The 27,610-nt window shown below is 51.2% G+C and overlaps 1 protein-coding gene and 1 pseudogene across 4 annotated transcripts; one reads left to right on the forward strand and one right to left on the reverse strand.

Annotated features, from left to right (window-relative positions):
- Positions 1-1,405: 1,405 nt before the first annotated feature.
- On the reverse strand, positions 1,406-3,017 carry LOC101176677 (annotated as a pseudogene). Its single transcript, XR_004030381.1, has 2 exons — positions 2,910-3,017; positions 1,406-2,813 (listed from the first exon to the last, which is right to left on the reverse strand). The product of XR_004030381.1 is annotated as an uncharacterized LOC101176677 (transcript).
- On the forward strand, positions 2,738-27,322 carry EXOC3 (exocyst complex component 3). Of its 3 annotated transcripts, none has more exons than XM_030813875.1 (13): positions 2,738-2,795; positions 5,564-5,763; positions 6,954-7,173; positions 12,856-13,537; positions 16,750-16,867; positions 17,757-17,882; positions 19,113-19,213; positions 21,584-21,694; positions 21,778-21,928; positions 23,860-23,982; positions 24,682-24,843; positions 25,288-25,415; positions 26,753-27,322. In XM_030813875.1, the coding sequence occupies exons 2-13, from the start codon at positions 5,620-5,622 to the stop codon at positions 26,922-26,924; spliced, it is 2,238 nt and encodes a 745-aa protein (XP_030669735.1). In that variant the 5' UTR covers positions 2,738-2,795; positions 5,564-5,619; the 3' UTR covers positions 26,925-27,322. The 3 variants fall into 3 exon arrangements, with proteins under 3 accessions (XP_030669735.1, XP_030669736.1, XP_030669737.1); XM_030813876.1 differs by lacking the exon at positions 2,738-2,795 and adding an exon at positions 3,896-4,528 and having other exon boundaries at positions 26,753-27,316; XM_030813877.1 differs by lacking the exons at positions 2,738-2,795; positions 5,564-5,763; positions 6,954-7,173 and adding an exon at positions 8,396-8,495.
- Positions 27,323-27,610: the final 288 nt, after the last annotated feature.

A 27,610-nucleotide genomic window follows, 5' to 3' on the forward strand; every position in this document is an offset into this window, starting at 1 on the left:
TCTAATCGTTGTTTCTTGATGCTTTAGATGTTCGCCTATGAATGTTTCACTGCTTCTAATCCACTTACTTATGTTCTCATTACTGACACATTTGAACACAGGGTCCTCCTCATCTTCTCCTTGCCTACGTTATCTGTGGTGTTGCCTGCATCTTCTCTCTTCCTGTTTCTATTTCTGTAGTGGCTAACCTTAATGTGGGCATTTAACAAGGTCTAAGCAGGAGCTAAGCACGGTCTCTATTCTCCCAGAGCAGGGCCAAGACTGTGGGCGCTTCAGTGCCCTCCCCTCCCTCCCCCTCGAGTTTGCTCCTGTCAAGGTGGAGGAGGATCCTGCTAGCAATGACCCCTGGGTTGGCTTCCGCCGAGGTCAGAGTTTAGGAACAGTCTCCAGGCTGTTGCTGTTTTGCTAGTCCACCCTTTCACTGAGGATGCATCCCCTTGCACATCTGTGCTTCACATGGGAGTCTCCGTCCACCTCCCGCCTGCTGGGAGCCTTAGCTTCATCATCTGTCCTGCTTCAGTGTAAAACCCAACCCCTGGGCCGCAGAACTCGAACCCTACCCACCCACCTGCCTGCTCTAGGACGGCAAGCATCTCTGCTTCTGATTCGCGTCCTCTCCCCTTCCCACATTTGTCCCTGGTCACGTCCTTGCCTGTTCGTGAATCCAGCTGTGCAATCGACGTGATGCTTGCACTCAGCAGTGCTCCTGGGTGTTCACGGAACATGGTCTGCCAAAAACAGAAGTCAACAAACCTTTTTTTTTTTTGAGACAGATTCTCACTCTGTCACCCAGGCTGGAGTGCAGTGGTGCCATCTCAGCTCACTGCAACCTCCGCCTCCTGGGTTCGAGCCATTCTCCTGCCTCAGCCTCCCAGGGAGCTGAGATTACAGGCATGCACCACCATGCCTGGCTAATTTTTGTGTTTTTTTTGGTAGAGATGGGGTTCCTACCAAAAAGACCATGTTGCCCAGGCTGGTCTGAAACTCCTGGGCTCAAGGAATCTGCCCATCTCAGCCTCCCAAAGTCTTGCGATTACAGGTAGCAGCCACTGCGCCCAGCCAAGAAATACCTTTTTTTTTTCTTTTCCTTTTTTTTTTTTTTTGAGATGGAGTCTTGCTCTGTTGCCCAGGCTGGAGTACAGTGGCGCGATCTCGGCTCACTGCAAGCTCCGCCTCCCGAGTTCACGCCATTCTCCTGCCTCAGCCTCCCGAGTAGCTGGGACTACAGGGGCCCACCACAACGCCTGGCTAGTTTTTTGTATTTTTTTTAGTAGAGACGGGGTTTCACCATGTTAGCCAGGATGGTCTCGATCTCCTGACCTCGTGATCCGCCCGCCTCGGCCCAAAGTGCTGGGATTACAGGCGTAAGCCACAGCGCCCTGCCGCGAAAGACTTTTAATCAATGTTTTGTTAAGAAGTTACTAGACAGTCCTCCATCCAAATTCACTACCAGACATTGATCTAATAGTATGAGTCTTTAGTTCATAATACTCAATGTTACTATATTTTGAAGAGTCCTAAAAGCTTTGGTAATTTTGGCAATTTTTTTTCATTAGTTTCAAAATTTCTTTAGTCATAATTTCTAACATAATTTTAACTTTTTCTTTACTTTTTTCCATTGCTCAACTTGTTGCTAGATTTTCAGAAATTACAAGGAAAAACTGAAATAATAGAGCCGGGGTCAGTGTCAACATCAGCAGGGCACGGGGCAGGGTTCCCTGTCGGAGTCGCAGTGGGGGCCCCCGCAAGCTCCATCTCCTTCCTGTGTGCCCTGCCCCATGCTGCTGCCACTTCCCTCGTCTCTGCTGGCTTCCCTGCCACCTTCCAGACCCTTCCTTTTGTGCGGCTAATTTTCAGGAGGGGTCAGGGGCACAACCTAGCAGCTCCAGCCTGTGAAAGACTTTCTTGTCAGTTGGTGTGTCAAGGCCAGCATCCTTTATCAAACAGACAAACCCTGAACGCTGGTGGTTTAGCACGTGCTTCTTCCTCCAGGTGAAGCCAAGTGCTGGCCATGGGCCTCTCCTCCAGGCAGCGACTCAGGACCGGCCCTCTGCAGCCGCGGCCCAGTGACCCACATTCATTCTCCAAGACCTGCGCTGCTAGGCCTCTGAGGGGCCCCGGAAACATCCCGTGACCACCCATCCCACGGCATTGTTCCCACGTGGGTGCCAATGACTGCGCTCCTAGAGGGGCTGAGTTCGTGTTTGGGTCCAGGAGGTACCCAAAGCCGCTTCTCTGCTGGTGGCAGGTATGACAGACGTTTGATTCCCAACCTTCCCCGCTTTCGTTTCTTCATTCACTGAATGCCCGGCGCCCACCTCAGTCCGCGGGAAACGAGGGTCGCCCCCGCCACACTGCAGTGCGGACGACGAGGCCAACATAAAGACATCAGGCATCGGCAGAGGATGGAGACAGCGGCTCTGGGGCTGTCTTCTCTCCGGAGGTTGCGAAGGGAAAGGAGAGAAAATGCAGGCAGTCACGCTCGGCGGAGGCGTCCAGGACTGCGCCGGCCCTGGGGAAGGGCGCACGCGGTGGTCGCCGGGGGCAGCGAGAGGGCCTGAGTTGGGGGGGCCGGGACGGACAAGGAGCCCCCCACCCCGGCGGTTACCCTGTCCTGCTGGGGAGCGGCCATGAGGCAGGTCCCCGAGCTGAAGTCGCTCGGCCGGGAGACTAGTACCCGCCTTGCGGGAGGGCCCGGACCCGTGCTTCCGGCGCCGTTGCCGGAAGCGGAAGTGCCCGCGCGCTGTCCACTTCCGGCCGGGACCCCGGAGGCGGCGGCGGCGTAGCCGTAGAGGGTGAGTCGGTGGCAGGTCCTGACGGCCGGCGGGTCCTTGGGCGGTGGTCGCTGTCTTTCATCCTTGCTCTCCCTGTCTCTGGCTTCCGCGGGGGCGCGTAGGGGGAGGCCAGACCGGGACCTGGAGGGCGGGGAGGCCGTTCCGGACCCCGTGGAGTATCCCGCTCGTGCGAGTGTCCTCGGCGCAGGTGTCCTCTCGGCGCAGGTGTCCTCCCTGGCACATGTGTCCCCCCCAGGCGCAGGTGTCCGTCCCCTCGGCACATGTGTCCCCACAGGCACAAGTGTCCTTCCTGGTGCAGGTGTCTTCTTAACGGTGTCTTCCCCCACGCCCCAGGCGCAGGTGTCCTTCCTGGCACAGGTGTACCCCCTCGGAGCAGGTGTTCCTCCTTGGGGCAGATGTCCCTCCAGGCACAAGTGTCCTTCCTGGTGCAGGTGTCCCCTTGACGGTGCCCCCCCCCCCCAGGCGCAGTTATTCTTCCTGGCACAGGTGTCCCCTCTCGGGCCAGGTGTCCCTCCTCGGAGCAGGTGTCCTTCTGGGCACAAGCGTCCTTCCTGGCGCAGGTGTCCTCCAAGGTGCAGGTGTCCTCCAAGGTGCAGGTGTCCCTCCAGCGGAGGTGTCCCCTCCGTGAGGTGCCCCCCAGCACAGGTGTTCCCCTCGGCGCAGGCGTCCCCCCGGTGAGTGTCCCTCCTGGCGGAGGTGTCTGCCCGGCAGAGGTGTCTTCCTGGCGTAGGTGTCCCTCTGGGTGCTGATGTTCCCCTCAGTAGGGTGTCCCCCCGCTCGGTGGAGAGGCTCACAGTGGAGCCAGCGCCAGGGGAAGGCAGTCAGAAAGGCCTGGTAGGGGCTGGACCTGGGTCTCTGTTATGGTCTCTGAGTTCCTCTTTGGCTTCTGTGACCCAAAATCTTTAGTCTTCAGGCTGGGATGGAAGCCTCTGCGGTGTGTTTTTTAACTCCAGATTTTCCCTTTTCCACGTGAGTAGCTTTGTTCTGACTCCAAGGCGAACTCTGCTTCATAGCTCTCCACTCACATCGCCTTGGCTTCCACCCACAGCGTGTCAGACTTCACTCCAGCCTTAAGATGGGCGCAGTCACCTCACTGTGTGCACCAGCAGAGTGGCTGGGGGTCTACTTCTTGGGTTATTATCCAGCCCTATAATCAAAATCATACAGGCTTTAATGTCAATGGAAATGCTGATAATAATGTCCAAACAAAATAAGAAAACAAAAGTGTGCACCTACAAGGTCATATAAGCAGTGGAATCTTAGCTTTAAAAGAAACCCAAAGGGAAAAAACTGGAAGGAAACAAGCCCTGTTGGAGGGAGTTGCCCCAGAGTGTCGGGATTTAAGGGGAGTTGCCCCTGAGTGGTGGGATATAGGGGGGTTACCCCTGAGTGGTGGGATATAGGGGGGTTACCCCTGAGTGGTGGGATTTAAGGGAAGTTGTCCCTGGATTGTGGGATTTAAGAGGAGTTGCCCCTGAGTGTCGGGATTTAAGGGAAGTTGCCTCTGGGTAGCAAGATTTAAGAGGAGTTGACCATAGATGATGGGATTTAAGGGGAGTTGCCTCTGGCATCTTTGTATTTTTGTCCTGTCCAGATTTTCTACGTTGGTGTGCCTAATTTCATAATCAGAAAATAAAGAGAAAGGAAAGGTTGCAATGTAGGTCCAGATGAAAAAGGAGAAGAGAGGTGTCTGAAAGCATGTGGGCATGGAGAATGAAATATTCCAGGAGAAGGTGAATCTTTTTAATATTCATGAAGATGAAAATCAGACAGCTGAAGTCAAGGGGAACAGGTGTATCGGATTCCCACATTGACCAGATGCTCCCCGAGGAGGACGATGGTGGAGGGACCATGGAAGGCAGGCTTGCCTGGCATCTGAGCATCTGTGGTCTGCACGGGACCTGCATAAAGGAGGGAAGCATGATGTTTTCTAGGGCAGTTAAAAAAGGGGGAAATGGGGTTTTGGATACCCAAGACAGTAATGACTTTTTCTTTTTTTTTTTTTTTTTGAGACGGAGTCTCGCTCTGTCACCCAGGCTGGAGTGCAGTGGTGTGATCTCTGCTGACTGCAAGCTCCGCCTCCCGGGTTCACGCCATTCTCCTGCCTCAGCCTCCCAAGTAGCTGGGACTACAGGCACCCACCAACATGCCCAGCTAATTTTTTTTTTGTATTTTTAGTAGATACAGGGTTTCACCATGTTAGCCAGGATGGTCTCGATCTCCTGACCTCGTGATCCACCCGCCTCGGCCTCCCAAAGTGCTGGGATTACAGGCGTGAGCCACCGGGCCCGGCTGACAACAGTGACTTTTATAGGGAATCGTGGGGCTTGTGCTGGGCCTCCAGCTGTGGTACCTCGTCAGGGGAGATGTCTGCGCTGTATTTGTCTTCACTGAGGGTCCTGGCGCAGCTGCCCACAGGCCTGGCCAAGGTGCTGGGGGAAGCTCCCGAAATGAGAAACCAGCCCTGTCTTGGGGAGAGATGTGCCTTGGAGGCTGACATCTACATGGTGGGTGGTCTAGAATCTTCCAAATGTCCGTGTCTCTCATGCCTGTGAAACACCCCTGCTTTCCCCTTAAAGGTATAACTTCTCCATGTTTGTGTTACGAAGGTTTGTTTATCTTACCAAGGAGCTCTTCATCCTAGTTCAGCTTTCTTTGAGGTTTCCTGGATTAGTGATCTCAGATGCTCTCCTTGTAGCTCCTCTGTGATCACCTGTTTGGGAGAGGTTTTGTACCTAACGTTTCTACCATCCTAACAACTCCTGCAGTGCACAGAGAACACCCCTAGCATGAACAGTGAGAGGATTCCACCAGCATTTTCACCATGAAGGAGACAGACCGGGAGGCCGTTGCGACAGCAGTGCAAAGGGTTGCTGGGATGCTCCAGCGCCCAGACCAGCTGGACAAGGTGGAGCAGTATCGCAGGAGAGAAGCGCGGAAGAAGGCCTCCGTGGAGGCCAGATTGAAGGTGAGGCCACCTGCCCCACTCCCAGGATCTGTCTTGGGCTTCAGGTTCTTGTTTGACATCACCATGATGATTTTGCTAAACTAGCCTTTATGGTAATATGCAAGGAGGCAGAGCTGCACTTTCTTGAGCAGTTACTTTCAGCAGTGTATTACCACTCAGTAGCTTTGCTTAGAAGACAGTGGGAATGGTGAAAACACCAAAGGAACAACCTTTTCAACACCCTGAGGCCAGGTGCGGTGGCTCATGCCTATAATCCCAGCACCTTTGGGAGGCCGAGGCAGGCGGATCACCTGAGGCCAGGAGTTCAAGACCAGCCTGGTCAACATGGTGAAACCCTGTCTCTACGAAAATACAAAAATTAGCCAGGCATGATGGTGGATGCCTGTAATCCCAGCTACTTGGGAGGCTGAGGCAGGAGAATCGCTTGAACCCAGGAGGCAGAGGTTGCAGTGAGCCGAGATCATGCCATTGCATTGCAGCCTGGGCAACAGAGACTCTGTCTCAAACAAACAAACAAACAAACAAAAACCACAGAAACAAAAACAACACCCTGAAAGTGTCTATTAAGTTTTTAAATAATACTGGAGGAAGGAGAAGTCGTCTTATTTAAAGCTCTTCTACAGAGCACGACTAGAGGGCATTTTGTTCAGATTGTTTTAACTCACTTTTAACAGACAGCGGATCTGAAGCTCAGGTGCCGATTCTGTCCTGTGGGTCAGCCGTCCTGGGGCCAAATGTGGTCCTGGCTGAACAGCAGGAACTCCAGTGCCCCAAGCCAGTGAAGTCCTGACTGTTCTCTCTGCCTAGATAAGACATTTTAGGAAACTAAGATGCCTGGGAGAGCATGGGTGACATCCTTCTGAAGGTACCATAGCAGGCCATGGCCCAGGGCAGATCCGTGGTAGTGTCCAGTATCACCAGTTGTAAGGCTAGATGAGAAGTGTCCTGACGTTTTCTCATCAAGGCTTTAAAATGCATCATTGTTCTGTTCCCAGGCAGCAATGAAAAAAAAAGTTACATTGTGAATCAATTAAATCTTTGTTAATTTTCTTTTCTTTTCTGGGTATTGACTATTTCCTGCTACTCAGTGGCTCTTTCCTGAACTTGACCCTCCTGGGGAAGATTTGTTCTTCAGGAGGCAGCACATGGCTGTCACTGGCTCTGCTCACCCGTGTGGCGTCTCTCTTTAGGCCGCCATCCAGTCACAGTTGGACGGGGTGCGCACAGGCCTCAGCCAGCTCCACAATGCCCTGAATGACGTCAAAGACATCCAGCAGTCACTGGCAGACGTTAGCAAGGACTGGAGGCAGAGCATCAACACCATCGAGAGCCTCAAGGACGTCAAAGATGCCGTGGTGCAGCACAGCCAGCTCGCCGCAGCCGTGGAGAACCTCAAGAACATCTTCTCAGGTACCAGCCAGACGCTCGAGGCACTTGCCCACGCTCACACTGTCTCTGCATGACTCACTGAGTGCTCTGTGTGCGGTGGCTTTGCAGCCCGCACTGTAGACTGTAGACGGTAAGTGTGATTCTTGTCTGCTCAGCGTCTTTTTTGAATGTGGATGGAAGTGATCAGCTGAGCATGTAAAGGCTAGGAGAAGGCTTGTAGTTCAGTGTCAGGACAGAGGCCCAGAAGCGGGTTGCCCAGCAAACGCAGTGTGGAGGGATTCCCTTGCCTGCGATGTGGCTGTTAGACTCTGTGAGTGCAGAAGAACGAAGATGCCACGGCCTATGCTTAAAAGGAGCTGCAGGAGAAGCCGCCCTGCGCATGGGACAGAGCAAGCAGATCCCAGAGCAGAAGGGTTGAGGCGAGCAGCAGCTCCCAGGCGGGAGGAGAAGCATGTGTGCACAGGCCAGGGCAGAGGCGGGGCTGAGCACCGTGGGGGAGTAACCCTTTCAGTCTTCTCCCTGAATGCCTCAGTTAAAAGGATGCCAAGGGCCCTGCAGCCTGTCCCTGAACGGTGCCAGCTGGCCCTGGGTGGTGGCTCCCAGCATGTGTGTTCACAGAGTCTCCCCCTGCTTGCTGTGACGGGAGCTGCTTCCACAGCCTCGTCCCTCCCCTTGGTTCCCGCTCTGTGTCAAGGTCAGCAGCATCCTTCAAGTCCCCAGCTCAGAAGCCTTGGCAGGGTCTGATTCCTTCCCTTTCTTTGTTCCTGTTTCTGGCCTCTTGGCAAGTTCTTCCTGTTCCTCTTCCAAACGTCTCTGCCCTGATGTCTGCATGACACTTCCCCGTCCCCAGCCGTCACGTGCCCCAGCTCACCCTCCACACTGGCTGTGCTGCATCGTCTGTGATGCTGCTCAGCTCCTGAGGCCACGTGTGAATTGGTGCGGTTCTCCCCAACTGCCCACAGTGCACCTTGGTAACCCGTGTCCTGTCCACTCTGTCCTCTCTGCCCTCCTCTTGTGCTTGCGGCTGCAGCATTGCCGAGCATCTCGTCCCGTTGCTTTGTGTGTGCCCTTCCAGGGCATGATCCGTAGGGTCACATGTGTGGCTGCGGTCCATGTCTCTTTGTGCATGCCCAACACAAATGCCACAGTGCTGCCAACTCAGAAAGCAGATGCCCAACACAAATGCCACAGTGCTGCCAACTCAGAAAGCAGATGCCCAACACAAATGCCACAGTGCTGCCAACTCAGAAAGCAGCTCTTCTTGGTGACTGTGGACCACCTGGAACTGGAACAAAGTCCTCTCGATGGAGTCGCCTTGGCGATGCTCAGCTGGCACCTTTCTAGTTAATTTCCTCTTATTTCGCATTGGCTGGCTACATTTCCTTCTGGTCTTTTAAACTAATGCCTAATGAACAAAAAGGTGCATTACTGGAATTAGTTTATCCACAGCAGTTGAAAACAATTTCCTTTCCTTGGTGAACAAATGATCCTGCGCAGTGTGCATGTTTTTTGTCACGGATAAATTTTCATTGAGAAGATGTGGTTTGGTTCCCTTCAGACTTGTCTCATTGCCTATAACTCAGCAATGCTGTGTACACAGCTCCCCTCCCCATTTTTTCTTGTACTAAAATGCGCATATACAGTTTGCCATCTTAACCATTTTTAAGTGTACAGTTGGGGACTATTAAGAACATTCACATTGTTATGCAACCATTGCCACATCCATCTTCAGAACTCTTTTCATCTTGCAGACATGAAAATCTGTACCCATTAAACACTGACTTCGCACCCTCCGCCCCAGCTCCTGGTCCCCACCGTTCTGCCTTCTGTCTCTGTGAATTGGATGACTCTGAAGACCTCATAGAAGTGGCATCACACATTGTCTGTCTTTCTGTGACATGCTTATTTCACTCAGCATGATGTCCTCAGGGGTCTTCCATGCTGTAGGGTTGTAGAATTTTCTTCACTTTTAAGGCCGAATAATATTCCATTGTATGGATGGACCACATTTTGCTTATCCGTTTGTCTGTTGGTGGACATTAGAATTGCTTCCACGTTTTAGCTATTGTGAATAATGCTGTAGTGAACATGGGGGTACAGATATTTTACTTTTATTTCCTTCTGGTATATACACACAAGTGTAATTGCTGGACCGTGTGGTAATTTATGTTTAAATCTTTGAGCAGCTGCCAGACTGTTTCCTCCGGTGGCTGCAGCATTTCACAGCTTTCCACAATGAGTGTGCGAGGTTTTTGATTTGTCTGCATTTTCATTCTTCTCTAAGTTTTTAAAAGTATCCCTTATGGCCGGGCACGGTGGCTCACGCCTGTCATCCCAGCACTTTGGAAGGCCGAGGCGGGCGGATCACCTGAGGTCAGGAGTTTGAGACCAGCCTGGCCCACATGGTGAAACTCTGTCTCTACTAAAAATATAAAAATTAGCCGGGCGTGATGGCAGGCACCTGTAATCCCAGCTACTCAGGAGGCTGAGGCAGGAGAATTGCTTGAACCCAGGAGGCAGAGGTCGCAGTGAGCCGAGATTGCACCACTGCACTCCAGCCAGGGACACAAGAGCGAGACTTCATCTCAAAAAAAAAAAAAAAAAAAAGTCCCTTGTGTTTCCTTTTTTGCCCCATTAATTGTTTAAGAGTATGTTGTTTAATTTCCACCAATTGGTGAATTTTACAGTTTTCCTTCTGATACTGATTTCTAACATCATCTGTTGAGTTTGGAGAAGATACTTTGTATGATATTTATCTTTTAAAAACCTGAGTCTTAATTTGAGGCCTAATCCGTGGTCCTTCCTGAAGACTGTCCCATGTGCACGTGAGAATAGCGTATGTTCTGTTGTTGGGTGTTCTTCCTGTGTCTGTTCAGTCTGGTTGGTTGGTTGCATTGTTCAAGTCCTCTCTTTCCTTGTTTAGCTTCTGTCTGCTTGTTCTGTCCATTATTGAGAGAGAGATATTGAAGCCTCCGACTATTACAGAACTGAATGTTTCTCCCTTCAGTTCTATCCATTCTTGCTTCATGTATTTTGATGGTCTGTTAGTGAATGCAGAAATATTTATAATTGTTACATCTTCTTGCTGAACCTTCTATTAATACATTATGGCCTTCTTTGTGACTAGTTTTTTTTAAAATTTAAAGTATATTTCATATTTATTAGTATAACCACTCCTGTTCTCTTTTGGTTATTATTTATATGGAATATCTTTTTCCATCCTTTTACTTCCAACCTATTTGTGTCTTGGGCTCTAAGGTCCGTCTCTGGTGAACACATAGAGTTGAATCATGTTTTATTTTTGAAATCTATTTTGTCCACCTCTTTTGATTGAAGATTTTAATTAATTTTGCCTACCTCTTTTGATGGAAGAGCTTACATTTAAGTGATTACTGATAAGAAGGGACTTCTGTCATTTTGCTGTTTGTTTTCTATATGCCATATAACATTTTTGTCTCTTATTTCTGCATTTTTTTGTGCTTTTGATTATTTTGGTAGTAAACATTTTAATTCCTTTCTTGTTTCTTTTGTGTATATTCTATAGCTGTTTTCTTTGTGCCTGCCATAAAGATTACACTTAACATCTAACATTATCTCACTTCAGTTTGAATTTATATCAACTTAACTTCAATAACACACAAAAACTGTCCCTGTATGGCTTCATCTCCACTCCCTTTGGGTTGTTCATTTCACAAAATTACATCTTTATATGTCGCGTGTCCAAAATCATAGACTAATAATTGTTTTATAATGCATTCATTTTTAAAAATTAGGTAGAAAACAATGTAGAGTTAGAATCCAAAGTTACAGTATTAGTAGCTTTTAGACTATTTTTTAATGTATTAGTTTCGTTTTTATTTGTCCCTTTTAACCAGAAAAAATATTAGTCTCTTAAGTCACGTAGAAAACAGAGTGATGAGTTAAAAACTGAAGTGTTAATAATACTAGATTTTATGATTGTCCGTGAATTTACCTTTTTTGAGGACTTTGCTTCTCCACGTGGCTTTCAGTTGCTCTCTAGCACTCTTTCTTCTCAACTAGTGGGACTCTAAGCATTTCTTGCAGGGCAGATCTTGTGGTAACAAGCTTTTCAGCTTTTGTTTATCTGGGGATGTCTTAATATTGCTGTCACTTTTGAATGACAGTTTTGCTAGATTTAAGGTTCTTGGTTGACAGTATTTTTCTTTTAGCACTTTGATATGTCATCCCACTGCCTCTGGCCTCCAAAGTTTCTGGTGAGAAATCTGATCTGCTCATAATCTTATTTAGGAGCCCTTGTTTCTGACAAGATGCTGCTTTCAAAATTCTTTCAAAAGTTTGATTAAATTGTATCTTAGTGTGGACCTCTGAGTTCCTCTTACTTGGAGGTCATTGAGCTTCTTGGATCTTCATATTCATGTCTTTCATCAAATGTGGGGAGTTTTCACCTATTATTTCTTCAAATAATGTCTTGCCCATTTCTCTCTTCTCCTTCTAAAAGTCCCACTAAGCATATGTTGGCCTGCTTGATGATGTCCACAAGGTCCCTGAGGCTGTGTTCACTTTTCTTCAATCTTTTTTCTTTCTGTTCCTGATATTTGATATTTCCCATTGCCCTGTCTTCACATTCACTGATTCTTTCTTGCACCTGTGCAGATCTGCCTTTGAATCCCTTTAGTGAGTTTTTCATTTCATTTATTGTGCTTTTCAGCTTCATATTTTCTTTTTGGTTTCCTTTTGGATTTTCTGTCCCATTATTGGTATTTCCATTTTGCTCATACGCGTTTCTTCACATCTTTAAGTTCCTTACGCATCTTTAAATCGTTGTTTTGAAGTCTTTTTCTAGTAGATCTGCCATCAGATCTTTTACAGGGACAGTTTCTTATGTTTTCCTTTGAATGGGCCATACTTTCTTCTTTCTTTGTGTGCCTTATGATGTTTTTGTTGTTGAAAAATGGACACTTGAATCGAATAATGTGATAACTCTGGAAATCAGATTATTTCCCCTTCCCAGGTTGATGATTCTTGTTTTTGGTCGTTGTAGGCTCTCTGTGCCAAGGCACAGCCTGAGGTGTGAACTTCAAGGTCGTCTCAAGTCTTTTCTGAGCCTATTCCTTTGCCTGGGCATGCATTGGCCACTTCCGAATTTTTCCTATAAATGCAGTTACTTTTGAATGTCTTTATTCATAAATATCTGGCATTCAAAAAGGGGAACAGATGAAGGGGGTGGTGAAGACATTGGCCCTTTAAATTCCCTGGAGCTGTGTGGGGGCGAGGAGGGGCCTGTGAACAGGAAAAGATGCAACAGTGGCCGCTTAACTCTTCGCACCTCTGTGGTCAGAAGCAGCAGTCAGTGGTCTGAGTACAGATCTCCAGTGTGGAGGACAGGGTTCTTTTTGCCCAGCCAGGCTGCAGGCTGTGTGCAGGCAGCTCTAGGAACACATCAGCACATGCACAGCTGCCTGTGGGGCGGGAGGTGGGGCCTGGGTAGCCACTGCCCAGCTGAGAGCTGCAAATGACCACAATTAACCACAGTTTACCATTTATGCCTTCAATAGGCTCCAGAGTTCCAAAGATAGTTACCTCAGACACATCCTGCCATTGCAGTTGTTGTTAGCTAGGGAGAGGTGGCTTCCTGCTCTGCTGTGTTCCCAGAACGCCGCATGCAGGCAGCCTTTTATGCGGTGGTGGTTGTTTATGTTGTGTCTTGTGCCTTCTCCCTAGTGCCTGAGATCGTGAGGGAGACCCAGGACCTAATTGAACAAGGGGCGCTCCTGCAAGCCCACCGGAAGCTGATGGACCTGGAGTGCTCCCGGGACGGGCTGATGTACGAGCAGTACCGCATGGACAGTGGGAACACGCGTGACATGACCCTCATCCATGGCTACTTTGGCAGCACGCAGGGGCTCTCTGATGAGCTGGCTAAGCAGCTTTGGATGGTGCTGCAGAGGTCACTGGTCACTGTCCGCCGTGACCCCACCTTGCTGGTCTCAGTTGTCAGGATCATTGAAAGGGAAGAGAAAATCGACAGGCGTATACTTGACCGGAAAAAGCAGACTGGCTTTGTTCCTCCTGGGAGGCCCAAGAATTGGAAGGAGAAAATGTTCACCATCTTGGAGAGGACTGTGACCACCAGAATTGAGGGCACACAGGCAGACACCAGGGAGTCTGACAAGATGTGGCTCGTCCGCCACCTGGAAATTATAAGGAAGTATGTCCTGGATGACCTCATTGTCGCCAAAAACCTGATGGTTCAGTGCTTTCCTCCCCACTATGAGATCTTTAAGAACCTCCTGAACATGTACCACCAAGCCCTGAGCACGCGGATGCAGGACCTCGCGTCGGAAGACCTGGAAGCCAATGAGATCGTGAGCCTCTTGACGTGGGTCTTAAACACCTACATGAGGTAAAGCTAACCTGGCGCCTGTGTTGTCTCTTAGGTAGAAGCCACGTGTGAGAGGGTCCGGCAGCCGCTTGCCAGAGAGCCGACCGCAGGGCGTCGCTCTGGGCAGGTGCTCTGAGCCCACTGCCTTGGTTTCTGGCCAAGGGGTGTCTTCTTTCTGGTCCGCCTGCTGGTGCCCAGCCTCTGGTGTTTGAGCACTGTTGTGCTTGGGAGGGATCTCTGCTCTTGGCCTCCAGCCCCCGTTGAGTTTGACACGGTGCAGCTCCAGGCTGGGCCTGTTCCCTGTGCTCACCGTGTGCTGACTTGCTTCCTTGCAGTGACACCCTGAGGCAGGCGTGTTGTTACCCCATTTTACAGGTGAGGATACATGGTCCCAGGCGGGGCTGGAACTGGCACATGGCCCCCCCGCTGGGGAGGAGACCACCACGTCACCTCCCTGGCTTCCAGCATCCCGGGTTTGGTTTCTCTTCACCAATATCCTATAGCAGTGAGTCTTTCAAAAATAAACAGTTACACGTCTAGATAGTTCGAGGAAACGTCATCATCCTTTTTGTATCCCAGTGCGAGGCTTTGTCACTTCACATAAGGGAACATGAACCCCTCTGTGCTAATGGGTTAATTTGAAGTAGTGTTGAAAAATGGTGCAGTGGTGGGGGTATTCTGAAGTTCTTTAAGATTAGGCAGCCGAAATGAAAACTTATTTCAATTTTCCATGGTTTCATGGTTAGAAAATAATGTTAAGTAATGTATTGGAATTTCTTCTTCTTCTTTTTTTTTTTTTTTTTTTTTTTTTGCCCGTCTTGTCACTGTAGTGGAGAAATTGAATAAACTTTTTTTTTTTTTTTTTTTTTAGTAGTAAGGCATATTTTTTTTGTGTGCTTTGTTTACTGGTATCTGCTTATGGAGAATTTGCATTTCAATTCAGAAGGACAGAAAAGAAAGGAAGTGCTCCCTGCACAGAATGGTCACCGTGGCTCCCTGTGCAACTGTGGTTCCCTGTGCACAGCCCTGGACTCACCTCCCCTGGCTGCCGCTCATCCTCGTAGCTGCCCATTCTGTAGCCTTGACTGTGCAGGTCTCCCCCTCCATGCCTGGTGTGTGTCAGCAGCCCATGAGGCAGGAGGCAGGGGATAATGTGCCCAGGTCACACGGCCAGTGAGTGGGAAGCTGGATTCCAATCCCATCCCTGTGCCCTCCCCGGCCATGGCCACTAGACTGGGCCGTGTATGGGAAGCTGGATTCCAATCCCGTCCCTGTGCCCTCCCCGGCCGTGGCCACTACACTGGGCTGTGTATGGGAAGCTGGATTCCAATCCCATCCCTGTGCCTTCCCCGGCCATGGCCACTAGACTGGGCCGTGTATGGGAAGCTGGATTCCAATCCCGTCCCTGTGCCCTCCCCGGCCATGGCCACTAGACTGGGCCGTGTATGGGAAGCTGGATTCCAATCCCTCCCTGTGCCCTCCCCGGCCATGGCCACTAGACTGGGCCGTGTATGGGAAGCTGGATTCCAATCCCGTCCCTGTGCCCTCCCTGGCTGTGGCCACTACACTGGGCTGTGCATGTGTGCACCTTGCACAGTTTGTGTCTTGATTTTGTCTTCCCACGTTGTGAGTGTTTTTCTGTCCTTGGGGAGTCTCGTGAGTTCCATCACCCCGGCCTTTCTCAGGGGTGGTTGAAGTGCTCCACTAGAAACATTCACACACGGAATTGAGGTTCTTGGGCAAAAATAATCCAGATTAAATAAAAGTCTTTTAAAATGTGCAGAATTTTAGGAAGCACTTTTTCACTTAGGAAGCTCTCGGATTTCTTATAGATAGTGGACTGGCTCTTAATCATTTTATTCAGTATTACTCTGAGAACGTATTTAGGGAACATAGCGTGAGGCCTGTGAGTTGAATTTTCTGAGTGGTCAAACCTTAGACTTAAAAAAACTTTTTAATTTTAATTTTTGTGGGTACATAGTAGGTGTATCAAACCTTAGACATTAAAGAGCCCAACCTCATACACAGATAATAACGTTTTTCTTTTTTTGAGACAGAGTCTTGCTCTGTCACCCAGGCTTGGAGTGCAGTGGCGCGATATCAGCTCACTGCAAGCTCCACCTCCTGGGTTCACGCCATTCTCCTGCCTCAGCCTCCCGAGTACCTGGGACTACAGGTGTGTGCCACCACGCCCGGCTAACTTTTTTGTATTTTTAGTAGAGATGGGGTTTCACTGTGTTAGCCAGGATGGTCTTGATCTCCTGACCTCATGATCTTCCCGTCTCGGCCTCCCAAAGTGCTGGGATTACAGGCGTGAGCCACTGTGCCCGGCTGATAATAACTTTTTAATGAAAACTTTTCCTGAAATGTAGCATGTATTTCCTGTCTTCTGGACAGTAGACTGAACATAGTTTTGCCTGTTCTTGCGGATGCGTTTTTATCAGTAATGTCCTGTATTCTACATTCCAGTCATCACCCTCTGCAGAGAGTAGTGATGTGGACTGCAGTGGTTTGTTTCCAAAGTCCAGCACAGCTGCCCCTCCATACTCAACGGGGAGGGATTCCAGGACCCACCCCTTGGCTATCAAAACCCTCCGTAGCCCAAGTCCCCTTTATAAAAGGGTATAGTGTTTGCATGTAACCTGCGTATATTCTCCTTCATGCTCTAAATCATCTCTAGATTGCTTATAGACTAAATACAGTGTGAATGCTATGGAAATAGTTGTTCTATATTTTTTGAAATTTTTATTATTTTTTATTGTTGTTTTTCCCAAATATTTTTAGTTTGTGGTTGGTTGAGTCAGTGGACGTGGCGCCCGTGGCTGTGGGGGCTGGCTGTGCTTGTCGTTTTGACTGAGTACGTTTGTTTATTCAGCGCCTCCTGTTTGCCAGGCCCCGCCTTGGCTCTGGAGGTGCAGTGAATAGAACACACGTCTTCCCCACGGGGAAGGCTCTTCCGCATCTGAGCCCCAGCACCTTATGAAGCTGGCACAGCAGGGTGAGGCTGGGGTTGGAGGGACTCAGGCGGTCTCGGAGCCAGTGGGTGACGCCACGGAGACCCCAAAGCCCTCGGCCCCTGCCCTGCACTTTCCCCTGAGCCGTGGGCCGGCTGTGACCGGGAAGTCTCCAGGGTGGTGGACATTCGTGTGTCAAGTGAAACAGCCTCGGCACACTTGGGTGTGCTCTTCTGTGTCCATCGCGGTTTGTCACTCACATTCCTGGTTCCCCCGTAGTACTGAGATGATGAGGAACATGGAGCTGGCCCCGGAAGTGGATGTCGGCACCCTGGAGCCGTTGCTTTCTCCACACGTGGTCTCTGAGCTGCTTGACACGTACATGTCCACGCTCACGGTGAGTAGGGCTGGCCCGCATGCCACGGACCACCGTGCTGGTTATATGAGTAACTTGGGCTTGGCAGCAGGCAGGAGGCGGGGTGGGAAATGCCTTAGCGTTGACTTCCTAGGGTGCGTTGCTCAGTTGCCCGGGCTCTGCTTCCAGGCCCTGACAGGTCTGTTTGCTAGAAGAGGAGAATGGCCCCTTCTCTGGGCCTGGATCTGAAGCTTGTCCTCTGCTGGAGATGTGAGCCTGTGTCGTCCTTGGCAGGCTGGCCAGGGCCCAGGACATCTGAACCGTGTGTGGCAGCACCGGTCAGGCTCTCGGCTCTGAGTCCCAGGGTCGGGGGGGTCAGTCAAGGACCAAAGGACGAGTCCATTTGCAGCCTGGTGACCACCAGGTGGTCTCAGAGTGAGAGGAGGAGCTCAGCAGGGTCTGCTTCTTAGACAAGGGTGCGTCCACCTAGCAAGGCAGTATTGTGACCAGAAGCGGAGGTGTTCTCAGGAGCTGGGGAAGGAGCGCTGTCTTCTCTTGGGACATGAGCTGCTGTGGTTGCTGAGTCTGGGCATGAGAACAAGCCTGACCGGACCTGACTGGACCTGGTCGGCCTCATTCTCTGTGCACCTGGGACTCAGCAGCCTTGTCCTTCAGCATGAGGTGCAGCCAAAAGGGCATCTAGTTTCTTCTCCCTCTTTATCTGTACCAAGGGTTCCAGTTAAACCCCTGCAGGCTGCTGTGGTCACTGCCTCCCTGGGTCCCTGCTCTGGAGTCCTCATTTGAGAAAGAGGACGCTGGTACCCTGTGTCTGGTTTGTGGAGCTGTGCATGTAACCGACCAGCTGATTGGCGTGACCCTCAGGCACCTGCTCTTCTCCCTTCTCTTCTCCATGACGCTGAACTTCCTTTAGTCAAACATCATCGCCTGGCTGCGGAAAGCGCTGGAGACAGACAAGAAAGACTGGGTCAAAGAGACGGAGCCGGAAGCCGACCAGGACGGGTACTACCAGACCACACTCCCTGCCATCGTCTTCCAGGTACCACCTGCAGGGGATTGGCACAGTTCCATTTCCTAGGTAGATGGTAGGACCTGTAGGTTTTACAGAGTGACACAGGTACCCAGGATCTTCATCCGCAGAGTGTAGTGAAAACATTGAGAGCCCTGCCTGGTGCTCTCCTCTCTCTGTCTCTTACTCTCTGGAGATGCAGAAACCTGGGATGGTACTTACCAAATAGTTTTGCCCAAGGTCACTTTACTTTTCTGACCTGGTCTTTATGGGTTTGGACTACAGCCTAATTATATGTTATTTATATGCGACTTTCAAATGTGAGTTTGTTTGGTTGATATCCAGGATTCGTCCTAAAAAATGGCACATGATTGAGTCTAAACAGGTGGATTTTGGGAGCGTCCATTATTTTTTTTTGAGACGGAGTCTCACTCTTTGCCCAGGCTGGAGTGCGGTAGCACAATCTTGGCTTACTGCAACCTCTACCTCCTGGGTCCAGGCATCCATTAGCTTTTAAAGTTGCTTTCCTGTTCATTGGTTAAGGTTCTAAGTATTAGACCAACCTGCATTTTTACCACAGATTCACTTTCCAGTGTCCGACCGCCCTGTGTCCCGTTTTTCCTGCTCTTTTTTTCTTTTGGCACATCATGTGTTTTCATTTGAGTGGCACTGCTGAGGGACAGAGCCAGGCAGGAGTGAGGGCTGGCGGGCGACATTTCTCTCTGAATGATACCGTTAGTTATTGACAGGCCAGTCCAAACCCTTTCCTTTGTTTGGAAACGGATGCCGTGAGAAGCTGTGTGAGGAGAGCTCTGTCCCTTTGCCCTTCCTCTGCCTGGGTCAGCTCCTGGCAGGGCCTGGCACACCCCAGGTCCAGATTCTTAGGAACCCTGCATCATGACAGTCATGGGGCAGGGAGGGTGAGTCAGGCGCCTGAGGGGCGCCATCCCGGGTGGGGCCTCACTCCACACATTAAAACTCCAGTCACGTAGTGTGAGGACAGACGTGGCCCCCGTGGGAGAAACTAGTTTGCCAGGAATTAAGAAATGAGTCACTTGGTACTTTCCCAGGTGAGAAAGTTTTTTTTTTTTTTTTTTTAAACTAACTTTGTTATTTTTCAGGTGGTTTCATTTTTTTTCTCTGAATTTGGACTATCCTAAATGCCAGTTAGCAGATGGGGGTTTTATATAACAGCAAACCTGCACTCTTAGTATACTCCTGTAAGATTATACCAGAATTCATAAGTTCTCTGATTTTTAGATGTTTGAACAGAATCTTCAAGTTGCTGCTCAGATAAGTGAAGATTTGAAAACAAAGGTACTAGTTTTGTGTCTTCAGCAGATGAATTCTTTCCTAAGCAGGTATGTCTTTTTGCCAGTGTGCTAATGTACAAATTGAATGTTTTTAAAAATTAGAAGCAAAAATTTTTTGATCCTACTATGCCTGTTACTGAAAAGAAATTAAGCCTGTAGATTCCCCACGTCACTCCTGTGTTCTTCAAAAGCAAAGGGAGGGAGCGGAGCTTCTGGATCACCTTCCCCTTGAGTGGACCACACGCCCCCTTGGGCTCCCAGAGCCGATGTGTCGTGACGTCCTTAGCGACGCGCCGGATGACACCAACTCTGTTGGAGTCAGGCTGCTCCCGTTGCCTGTTCTGAACTTCCTGGGGGTGGGGGTGGCGACTCCTGCTGCAGTGCCCACTTCATAGTGGGGAGGGCGTCCTTGGCCAAGCCGGCCCTCCTCGGAAGGGTTCCAGGCAGCCGTGACCTGGCACACCACCCTCCCCATGAGTTGTTGATAATTTTCAAACCTATACTGATGTGGAAAGAGTTTAAAAAACTGTGTTCACCCGTCGTGCAGTCTAGAAGCCATCCCCTCCAAAGCCCCCTTGCCTAATCTGTTCTCCCCTGCCCATTCCGCTCTCTCTGCTGAAGTACCTTGAGGCAAACTCCAGGCACTGTGGCATGGTATTGGCGACCCTCTCTCAAGCCATTGCAGTGCCATCAAGTCAGAGACACATGCACGGTGACTCCGTGGGGTCATCCGATGCCAAGTCTGCGTTTGGGTTGTATCTCGTGTGTCTTTTGATAGCTGTGGATCAGGTTGGACTGCATTGCACGAGGGCTTAGGGTTCCTAGGCCTCTGGTAAGCAGAACAGTCCCTTCAGCTGCTGGCTGGTAGATCTCTGTAGAGATGTCCCTCCTCCTCCTCCTCAGTCTACCGTCAGCTCCCCAGCCAGATGCTGGCTCTGCAGGCTTGGATCCCACTTACTGGCAAGTATGCCTTCCACAATGTGGCACATCAGGAGACATGGCGTCCATAGGTCCTGTCCTGGTGGCTCAGGTACTACGGCCACGCCGCCCACTCAGAGTTCCCGTTTGCCATCCATCGATGGGGGTCATGCCCAAGTCCCCACTGGCCACCCATCCACAGGGGTCACAGCTGAGTCCCCACTGGCCAAGTCTTAGCCAAGTCCCCATTGGCCTTCTATCCACAGAGGTCATGGCCAAGTCCCTATTGCCTGTCTGTCCAGGGGGATCTTGGCCTGAGTTTGTTTCTTTGGAGGTCATTGTCATTTATGAGGTTAGATTCTTCTATAAAGAGACCATTCCCTGATCACCCTCAGCTTTTTGATGACCTGAACCACACTTTGGACAGAAATGCTAACTTCTTTCCCTTTAATTGCCAGCTTTCGGTGTGCTCCTTTCTTAACATCTCTTAAAAACAGAAACGGTATTTGTTGTATGATTCTTCCACTCCCACAGGTGCTTGAGCACCCCCACAATAAATTTAAAAATAGATCATGTCACTACCTCTGTCTGTTTTCTTGACATTTCAAGTGTCTGTTTTTAATTGGATGATTTCAGGGACAGTTTCTGAAAGGGACATTTTACCTGACATTTGATGATGTTCCTAACACTGTGAGTTTCTAGGCGAAGTGTATAGTAAATAAGATAATGCTTTCCCAATTCCTCACAATCAAATATGTAGTATATTTTTACAATCAGAATCCTGAACCATATTTTTTCTTTTTCCTTTTTTCAGTTATTATTTTTTATCAACTCTTCAAAATTTTTATATTTTTTAATTGTTTTTAAGAGACAAGGTCGGCCAGGCATGGTGGCTCACGCCTGTAATCCCAGAACTTTGGGAGGCTGAGGCGGGTGGATCACGAGGTCAGGAGTTCGAGACCAGCCTGGCCAATATGGTGAAACCCCCCTCTCTACTAAAAATACAAAAATTAGCTGGGCGTGGTGGCGCACACCTGTAGTCCCACCTGCTCGGGAGGCTGAGGCAGGAGAATCACTTGAACCCGGGAGGTGGAGGGTGCAGTGAGCCGAGGTCTCACCACTGCACTCCAGCCTGGGTGACAGAGCAAGACTCTATCTCAAAAAAAAAGAGAGAGACAAGGTCTGATTCGGTTACCCCGCTGGGTGCTCACTGCAACGCAGCCAGCAGCCTTTAACTCCTCAAGTGGTCTCCCTGCCCCGGCCTCCTAATGAGCCATATTTTAAAGCCTGAGGTGAAGTTATTTTTTGGTCCATTTAAAGCAATCAGCCTCTCTGTCCTTCCGTTAGTCTGGATCGTCTAAAGATTGTTGTATTTTTAGAGGCTCATCCGGTCAGATGTTAGTGATGTGAAATTTCAGGCCAGGCGTGACATCAGTGTGGTGTTTGAAACAGCTCCATGCTGCCCTTAGTGCTGTCTGACCGAAGCCTGTCTGTCCTCAGATATAAAGATGAAGCGCAGCTGTATAAAGAAGAGCACCTGAGGAATCGGCAGCACCCTCACTGCTACGTTCAGTACATGATCGCCATCATCAACAACTGCCAGACCTTCAAGTGAGTGCGGCTGCCGCTGTGGCCGGGGAGCGGCGGAGGCTGGTGTCCAGCCGCTGTGCTGAACCTGAACCATTGCCTTGCAGGGAATCCATAGTCAGTTTAAAAAGAAAGTATTTAAAGAATGAAGTGGAAGAGGGCGTGTCTCTGAGCCAGCCCAGCATGGACGGGACTTTAGACGCCATTGCGAAGGAGGGCTGCAGCGGTTTGCTGGAGGAGGTCTTCCTGGACCTGGAGGTGGGCCTGGCTCTTTCCTCCTGCCGTTTTCTGGGCCGAAGCACGGTGCTTCCTCACTGCCCTCTGGGACACAGGCTGTGAACTGTACCGTGTGGATGCCGTCCGGGGAGCCGGGCTGTGCACTTGCATTCAGGTCAGATGGCTTAAAGCGCCTCCGTTTTCTGTGGCGCTGCCTGCTTCGTATGACGCAGGGTCCTTCTTACATGCAGGTCAGATCGCTTAAAGCGCCTCCGTTTTCTGTGGCGCTGCCTGCTTCGTATGACACAGGGTCCTTCTTAACACACAATTCAGTAGATTCACCCAGTAAGTATTAAAGACATCAGACAATTTAGCGGATTACAAAATAGAAACAGATGTGTAGGGACCTGTCAAAAAGTCAAATTGAGAGTGCACACACACACACACAGACACACATCCTCACATAGGTCAGTTTCACTTTTGAATATAGGTACACACAAAAATCATTAATAAAATGAATTTAATATTGTATCAAAGGCATAACCTACCATGAAATGTGGGGGTTATTTCAGAAGCATAAAGATGGCTTAACATTATTTAGATGTATTGGCAGAAATCAGGATATATTTAAAAAATAAGACCATGTAGGCTGGGTGTGGTGGCTCATGCCTGTAATCCCAGCACTTTGGGAGGCCAAGGTAGGCGGATCACCTGAGGTTGGGAGTTCAAGACCAGCCTGACCAATGTGGAGAAACCCCATCTCCACTCAAAATACAAAATTACCTGGGTGTGGAGGCGCATACCTGTAATCCCAGCTACTTGGGAGGCTGAGGCAGGAGAATTGCTTGAACCCGGGAGGTGGAGGTTGCAGTGAGCAGAGATCGCGCCATTGCACTCCAGCCTGGGCAACAAGAGCAAACTCCATTTCAAAACAAAACAACAACAACAACAACAAAATAATAAGACCATGGCCATCTGGTGGTCCTGCTGGAAAGGGGTTCCTCGGATGAGGGGTGGGATTGGTTGCTGATTCATCAGTGTCTGGTTGTGCAAGAGAAAAGAAATGTGTGTGGAAGTGTCCCCAAAGAGGCAGACACTTGTAACTTTCGCAAATATGACTTAGAAAGCAAGAAGGAAATATTTACATTTGAAATTATTTCAAAATTTAAAAAGAATATATAGAAAAATGGACAAAGGACATGAATGGCCACCTCACATTAAAAGCAACACCAGTGCCCTCACTGTGCAACTAGATGCCCAATCTTATCCTCGAAGCAATGAATGCTCAACAGGACCTGCTGCTCAGCAGGACGGCAGGAGCTGGAGACGCGGATGCCATTCAGGCTTGTTGAGGGAGTGGGAGAAAGGGGCTGTTTGGATTCTGTGTGGGCCTGAGCTGGGTTGGGTTTTGGAGGGCAGCTTGGAAATACAGCCATGGTAGTTTTAATTTGTAACTTTTACTGGAGTTTTAATTTGTACACTTCTATTGGAGTCTTAATTTGTATACTTTCATTGGAGTTTTAATTTGTATACTTTTATTGGTTTTAATGTGTATACTTTTTGACTGAAAAATTCAACTTTAAGGAATTTCATCAGTAGAATTACACAGATTCACTGTTGCATTATTGCAAAATGTGAAAAAAATTTAAATGTTCATCAATAGAGAATTGGGCAAATAAATACGATAAATATATGTAGCCATTAAAGGTAAAATGCATACATGCACAGATATTTCCATCTTTAACATGTCATTTTGGGAAGCTCATCACAGAAATTGTAGTATAAATCTCCTATACTTAAAGTACACATTTGCAGATTATATAATTGAATTTTTACCTGGGTGCACATTGCTGTTGTAATTAGAAAAGCAGTGTGACGTAGCAAAGACACACGGAAGTGCCTCCCTCCTGCACGCACTCGGCTCTCGTGGGACGTTGAGGTGATGATTTCTATGATCTGTTTCTGCTTTTCAGCAACATCTGAATGAATTGATGACGAAGAAGTGGCTATTAGGGTCAAACGCTGTAGACATTATCTGTGTCACCGTGGAAGACTATTTCAACGATTTTGCCAAAATTAAAAAGCCGTATAAGAAGGTAAGAAGGTGGGACCTAGTCCCCTCATCACCTTGATGCTAGGGCTCACCTCTCACCCTGCTCAGAACTCAGCATCCAGCCGGTCCCTCCGTGAGTGAACGTTCACTCGTTGTCCTATCAGCCCAAGGGAGGCAAGAGGCTCTGCGGATGCCACCTCCCTGGGACGGGGCTCTGGTGAGAGTGGTCGGGACCCTGTGGCGTGGCCCTGGAGGTGAAGGGAGCCATGGTTGCCGGAGAGGCCCGCGTGCCCCGTCTTAGCCCCTTGCCCTTCCACTCACTCCGTGACGCCCCAGGGATTTCTTTCCACTTCAGACCCTCCTTCCTGCAGGATCCAGGTTCCTCTTTCCTCCAAAGTGCCTGCCACGTTTTCCAGATGCTGCAGTCGTTATCAAAGGACAGCAGCAGCCACTGACACCGGGCCTGTCTGTGGACCGAGTGCTGATGCGCGGCACGTGCCTCACCCCCGTCTGTCCTGCTGGGGGCTGGAGCTGGCCTGGTGCAGGGGTCCAGGTCACGGTCACTGTTCCCCCACTGAGCCCCCGCTCCTCCTCTGCGGTGAGATGCCCAGAGCCGTGGCGGAGCGAGGAGTGGGCTCAGAGCCTGCGGGGAGCCACTGGGAGCCCCGACCTGGGTTTAAATGAAAGTGCTCCTGGCCGCCAGAGCCGTGGAGCCTGCAGCTGACTGCGTGTTTCTCCCCAGAGGATGACGGCCGAGGCGCACCGGCGCGTGGTGGTGGAGTACCTGCGGGCGGTCATGCAGAAGCGCATTTCCTTCCGGAGCCCGGAGGAGCGCAAGGAGGGGGCCGAGAAGATGGTTAGGGAGGCGGAGCAGCTGCACTTCCTGTTCCGGAAGCTGGCGTCCGTGAGTGTCGCGCGGGTCCCGGGGTAGAGAAGGCCTGTCGCCCCACGGCCCTGTTGAGCCTCCACCCCGGGACTCAGGCCGGTAGATGGGCGTGTGTCGTGTGTTTGTCAGGCGGGGGGCCTGGGTCCGGGTCCTGCCTGACCTTGCGGCTGGACACGAATGACCACAGAGGCAGACGCGCCGGCCCCGCCGGCTTCCTGAGGCCGCCCACGGCTCCCTGACGGACGCTCCCCGGTCTGTCCTGTGCTGCGAGGTGCTGGCCGCCTCCCACTGTCTCGCCCTCACCCCAGACCCCTGGCCCCGTCACTGAGCTTTCGGAGTAGATCCTGAGGAGTCAGGTGCAGAGGGAGGTTCCCAGCCAGGAAGGGGCTCAGCCAGACTCCAGCGGCTCCCAGCGCCGGGGGACAGCCGAGGGCGGCTCCTCACGTTCCCGCTGCCTTCCAGGGTTTCGGGGAAGACGTGGACGGATACTGCGACACCATCGTGGCTGTGGCCGAAGTGATCAAGCTGACAGACCCTTCTCTGCTCTACCTGGAAGTCTCCACTCTCGTCAGCAAGTATCCAGACATCAGGTAAGGGATGCACGTCTGCCTTGGAATCCTGGAGTGAGCGGCAGGTGCGGGTGGGGCTCCCGTTCGCAAGTTCAGCCCTGCAGCACGGCAAGGGTTCAGGTGCAGCGCGGCAAGGGTTCAGGTGCAGCACGGCAAGGGTTCAGGTGCAGCGCGGCAAGGGTTCAGGTGCAGCGGGGGGGGGGGGGTTCAGGTGCAGCGCGGCAAGGGTTCAGGTGCAGCGCGGCAAGGGTTCAGGTGCAGCGCGGCAAGGGTTCAGGTGCAGCGCGGCAAGGGTTCAGGTGCAGCACGGCAAGGGTTCAGGTGCAGCGCGGCAAGGGTTCAGGTGCAGCGCGGCAAGGGTTCAGGTGCAGCGGCAAGGGAAGGGTTCAGGTGCAGCGCGGCAAGGGTTCAGGTGCAGCGCGGCAAGGGTTCAGGTGCAGCGCGGCAAGGGTTCAGGTGCAGCGCGGCAAGGGTTCAGGTGCAGCGCGGCAAGGGTTCAGGTGCAGCGCGGCAAGGGGGGGGGGGGGGGGGGGGGGGCAGGTGCAGCGGGCAAGGGTTCAGGTGCAGCGCGGCAAGGGTTCAGGTGCGGCACAGCGGGGCCCAGGCGCGGGGAGCAGAGCGGCTCCTGTGCTGCCTTCCACCCGGCCTGGGCTGCAGTGTGGTTGGGTGGAGCTCGCGGGGCACACGCCCGGTGGGGACAGTGGGGGTGGGGGTGGGGTGGGGGTGGGGTGGGGGCAGGGCTGGGACAGCTCTGCTGTGTGTGGTGGGGAAGACCTGGGCTGTGGAGTGGCCTGAGTGGGGCGAGTTTAGGAAGTTTCCTCTGTGCTCATGGTGGACTCGGGAGGGCCCAAGTGCCGCTTGGACCAGACACCTTCCGAGGACGTGATTACAGGGAGTCCCCAGTACCAGGTCCAGGGAAGGGGACCCACGCACGTCCCCCCTCCACCATGCTGGCTCCAGGCCCCAGGCCAGCCTTCGCAGCCCCTGTCTCAGGGCACCTGCCACTTCCCCAAGGGGCCACCTCCATGGCTGCAGCCACGTCACCTCCGTCCCATCATCTCGCTGGTTAAACGTGGAAAAACGGGGTCTTGAGCCCTCCACGGTCTCCCCCCTGGTTGGGCCAAAACAAAGATTTATAAAAGCAGTGTTGAAAAATCTTTCTGCAATTGGATTGAGAAAAGACAGAGTAAGATGAACGCAGGCTTGTCTCCTGCCAAAAAGGGAAAGGTGCCATTTGTCTGCAGCGGTCCTCACCGGCTGCGTTCTGTCAGCTGGGGTGGTGAGGCGGTGAGTCCCTGGCAGTTTGGTGCATCACAGGGGTGCTAAGCGGGCGTGGGCTGACATCTTCCCATCCCCAGGGACGACCACATCGGTGCGCTGCTGGCTGTGCGTGGGGACGCCAGCCGTGACATGAAGCAGACCATCATGGAAACCCTGGAGCAGGGCCCAGCGCAGGCCAGCCCCAGCTACGTGCCCCTCTTCAAGGACATTGTGGTGCCCAGCCTGAATGTGGCCAAGCTGCTCAAGTAGCCTCCGCCGGCCTGCCCTGCTCGCCCCTCTACAGCCTCGGTCCCTGCCCTTAGAAACGTGGGAAAGCCGATTGCTCTCCTTGGCCACACGTGCTCCTTTCAGCTGCACGGCCTGTCCTTAGGTGCCAGTGCGATGCATCAGGTATGCGTCGAGTGAGTGTGCTGAGGCCACGTGTGGAGGCCCCTCATTGTGCTGTCAAAGGCCTGTGTGTGCAGGGCTCTGCCGCACAGCCTCTCTGGGGTGCTTGTTTGTTGCAGTGGTGGGAAGTGTGCGGGGCACAGAGGACGTGCACCTCTGTGTCCTCCTCCTCCCCGGGCCTTCACCGCACCCCATCTGCTTAAGTGCTCGGAACCCTGTCACCTAATTAAAGTTTCTCGGCTTCCTCAGAGAAATGAAAACACCACGCATTCTCTTTTCCGGTTAAGGTTTTCTGACTACTGATCTACAGTGCCCAGGAACTGTTGTCAATCACAGAGTAAAAGTCTCCCCTCAGCCTGGAGGGCGCCCTCCTGATCCCCTCTTGTCTGACATCCCCTCAGCCTGGAGGGTGCCCTCCTGGTCCCCTCTTGTCTGACATCCCCTCAGCCTGGAGGGCGCCCTCCTGGTCCCCTCCTGTTTGACATCCCCAGAGTTACTCCTTGGGTCCTTTGAGAGATGAGACACTTACCAGCTGCACCCAGCAAGTC

Source organism: Nomascus leucogenys, chromosome 6 (assembly GCF_006542625.1).
Source record: "Nomascus leucogenys isolate Asia chromosome 6, Asia_NLE_v1, whole genome shotgun sequence".
Lineage (NCBI taxonomy): Eukaryota > Metazoa > Chordata > Mammalia > Primates > Hylobatidae > Nomascus > Nomascus leucogenys.

Coding starts and splice junctions, on each gene's coding strand:
- EXOC3 (XM_030813875.1), top strand. CDS start 5,620: ATGAAGGAGACAGACCGGGAGGCCGTTGCGACAGCAGTGCAAAGGGTT. Junction 5,764..6,953: donor CCGTGGAGGCCAGATTGAAG/GTGAGGCCACCT, acceptor GTCTCTCTTTAG/GCCGCCATCCAGTCACAGTT. Junction 21,695..21,777: donor AACAACTGCCAGACCTTCAA/GTGAGTGCGGCT, acceptor ATTGCCTTGCAG/GGAATCCATAGTCAGTTTAA.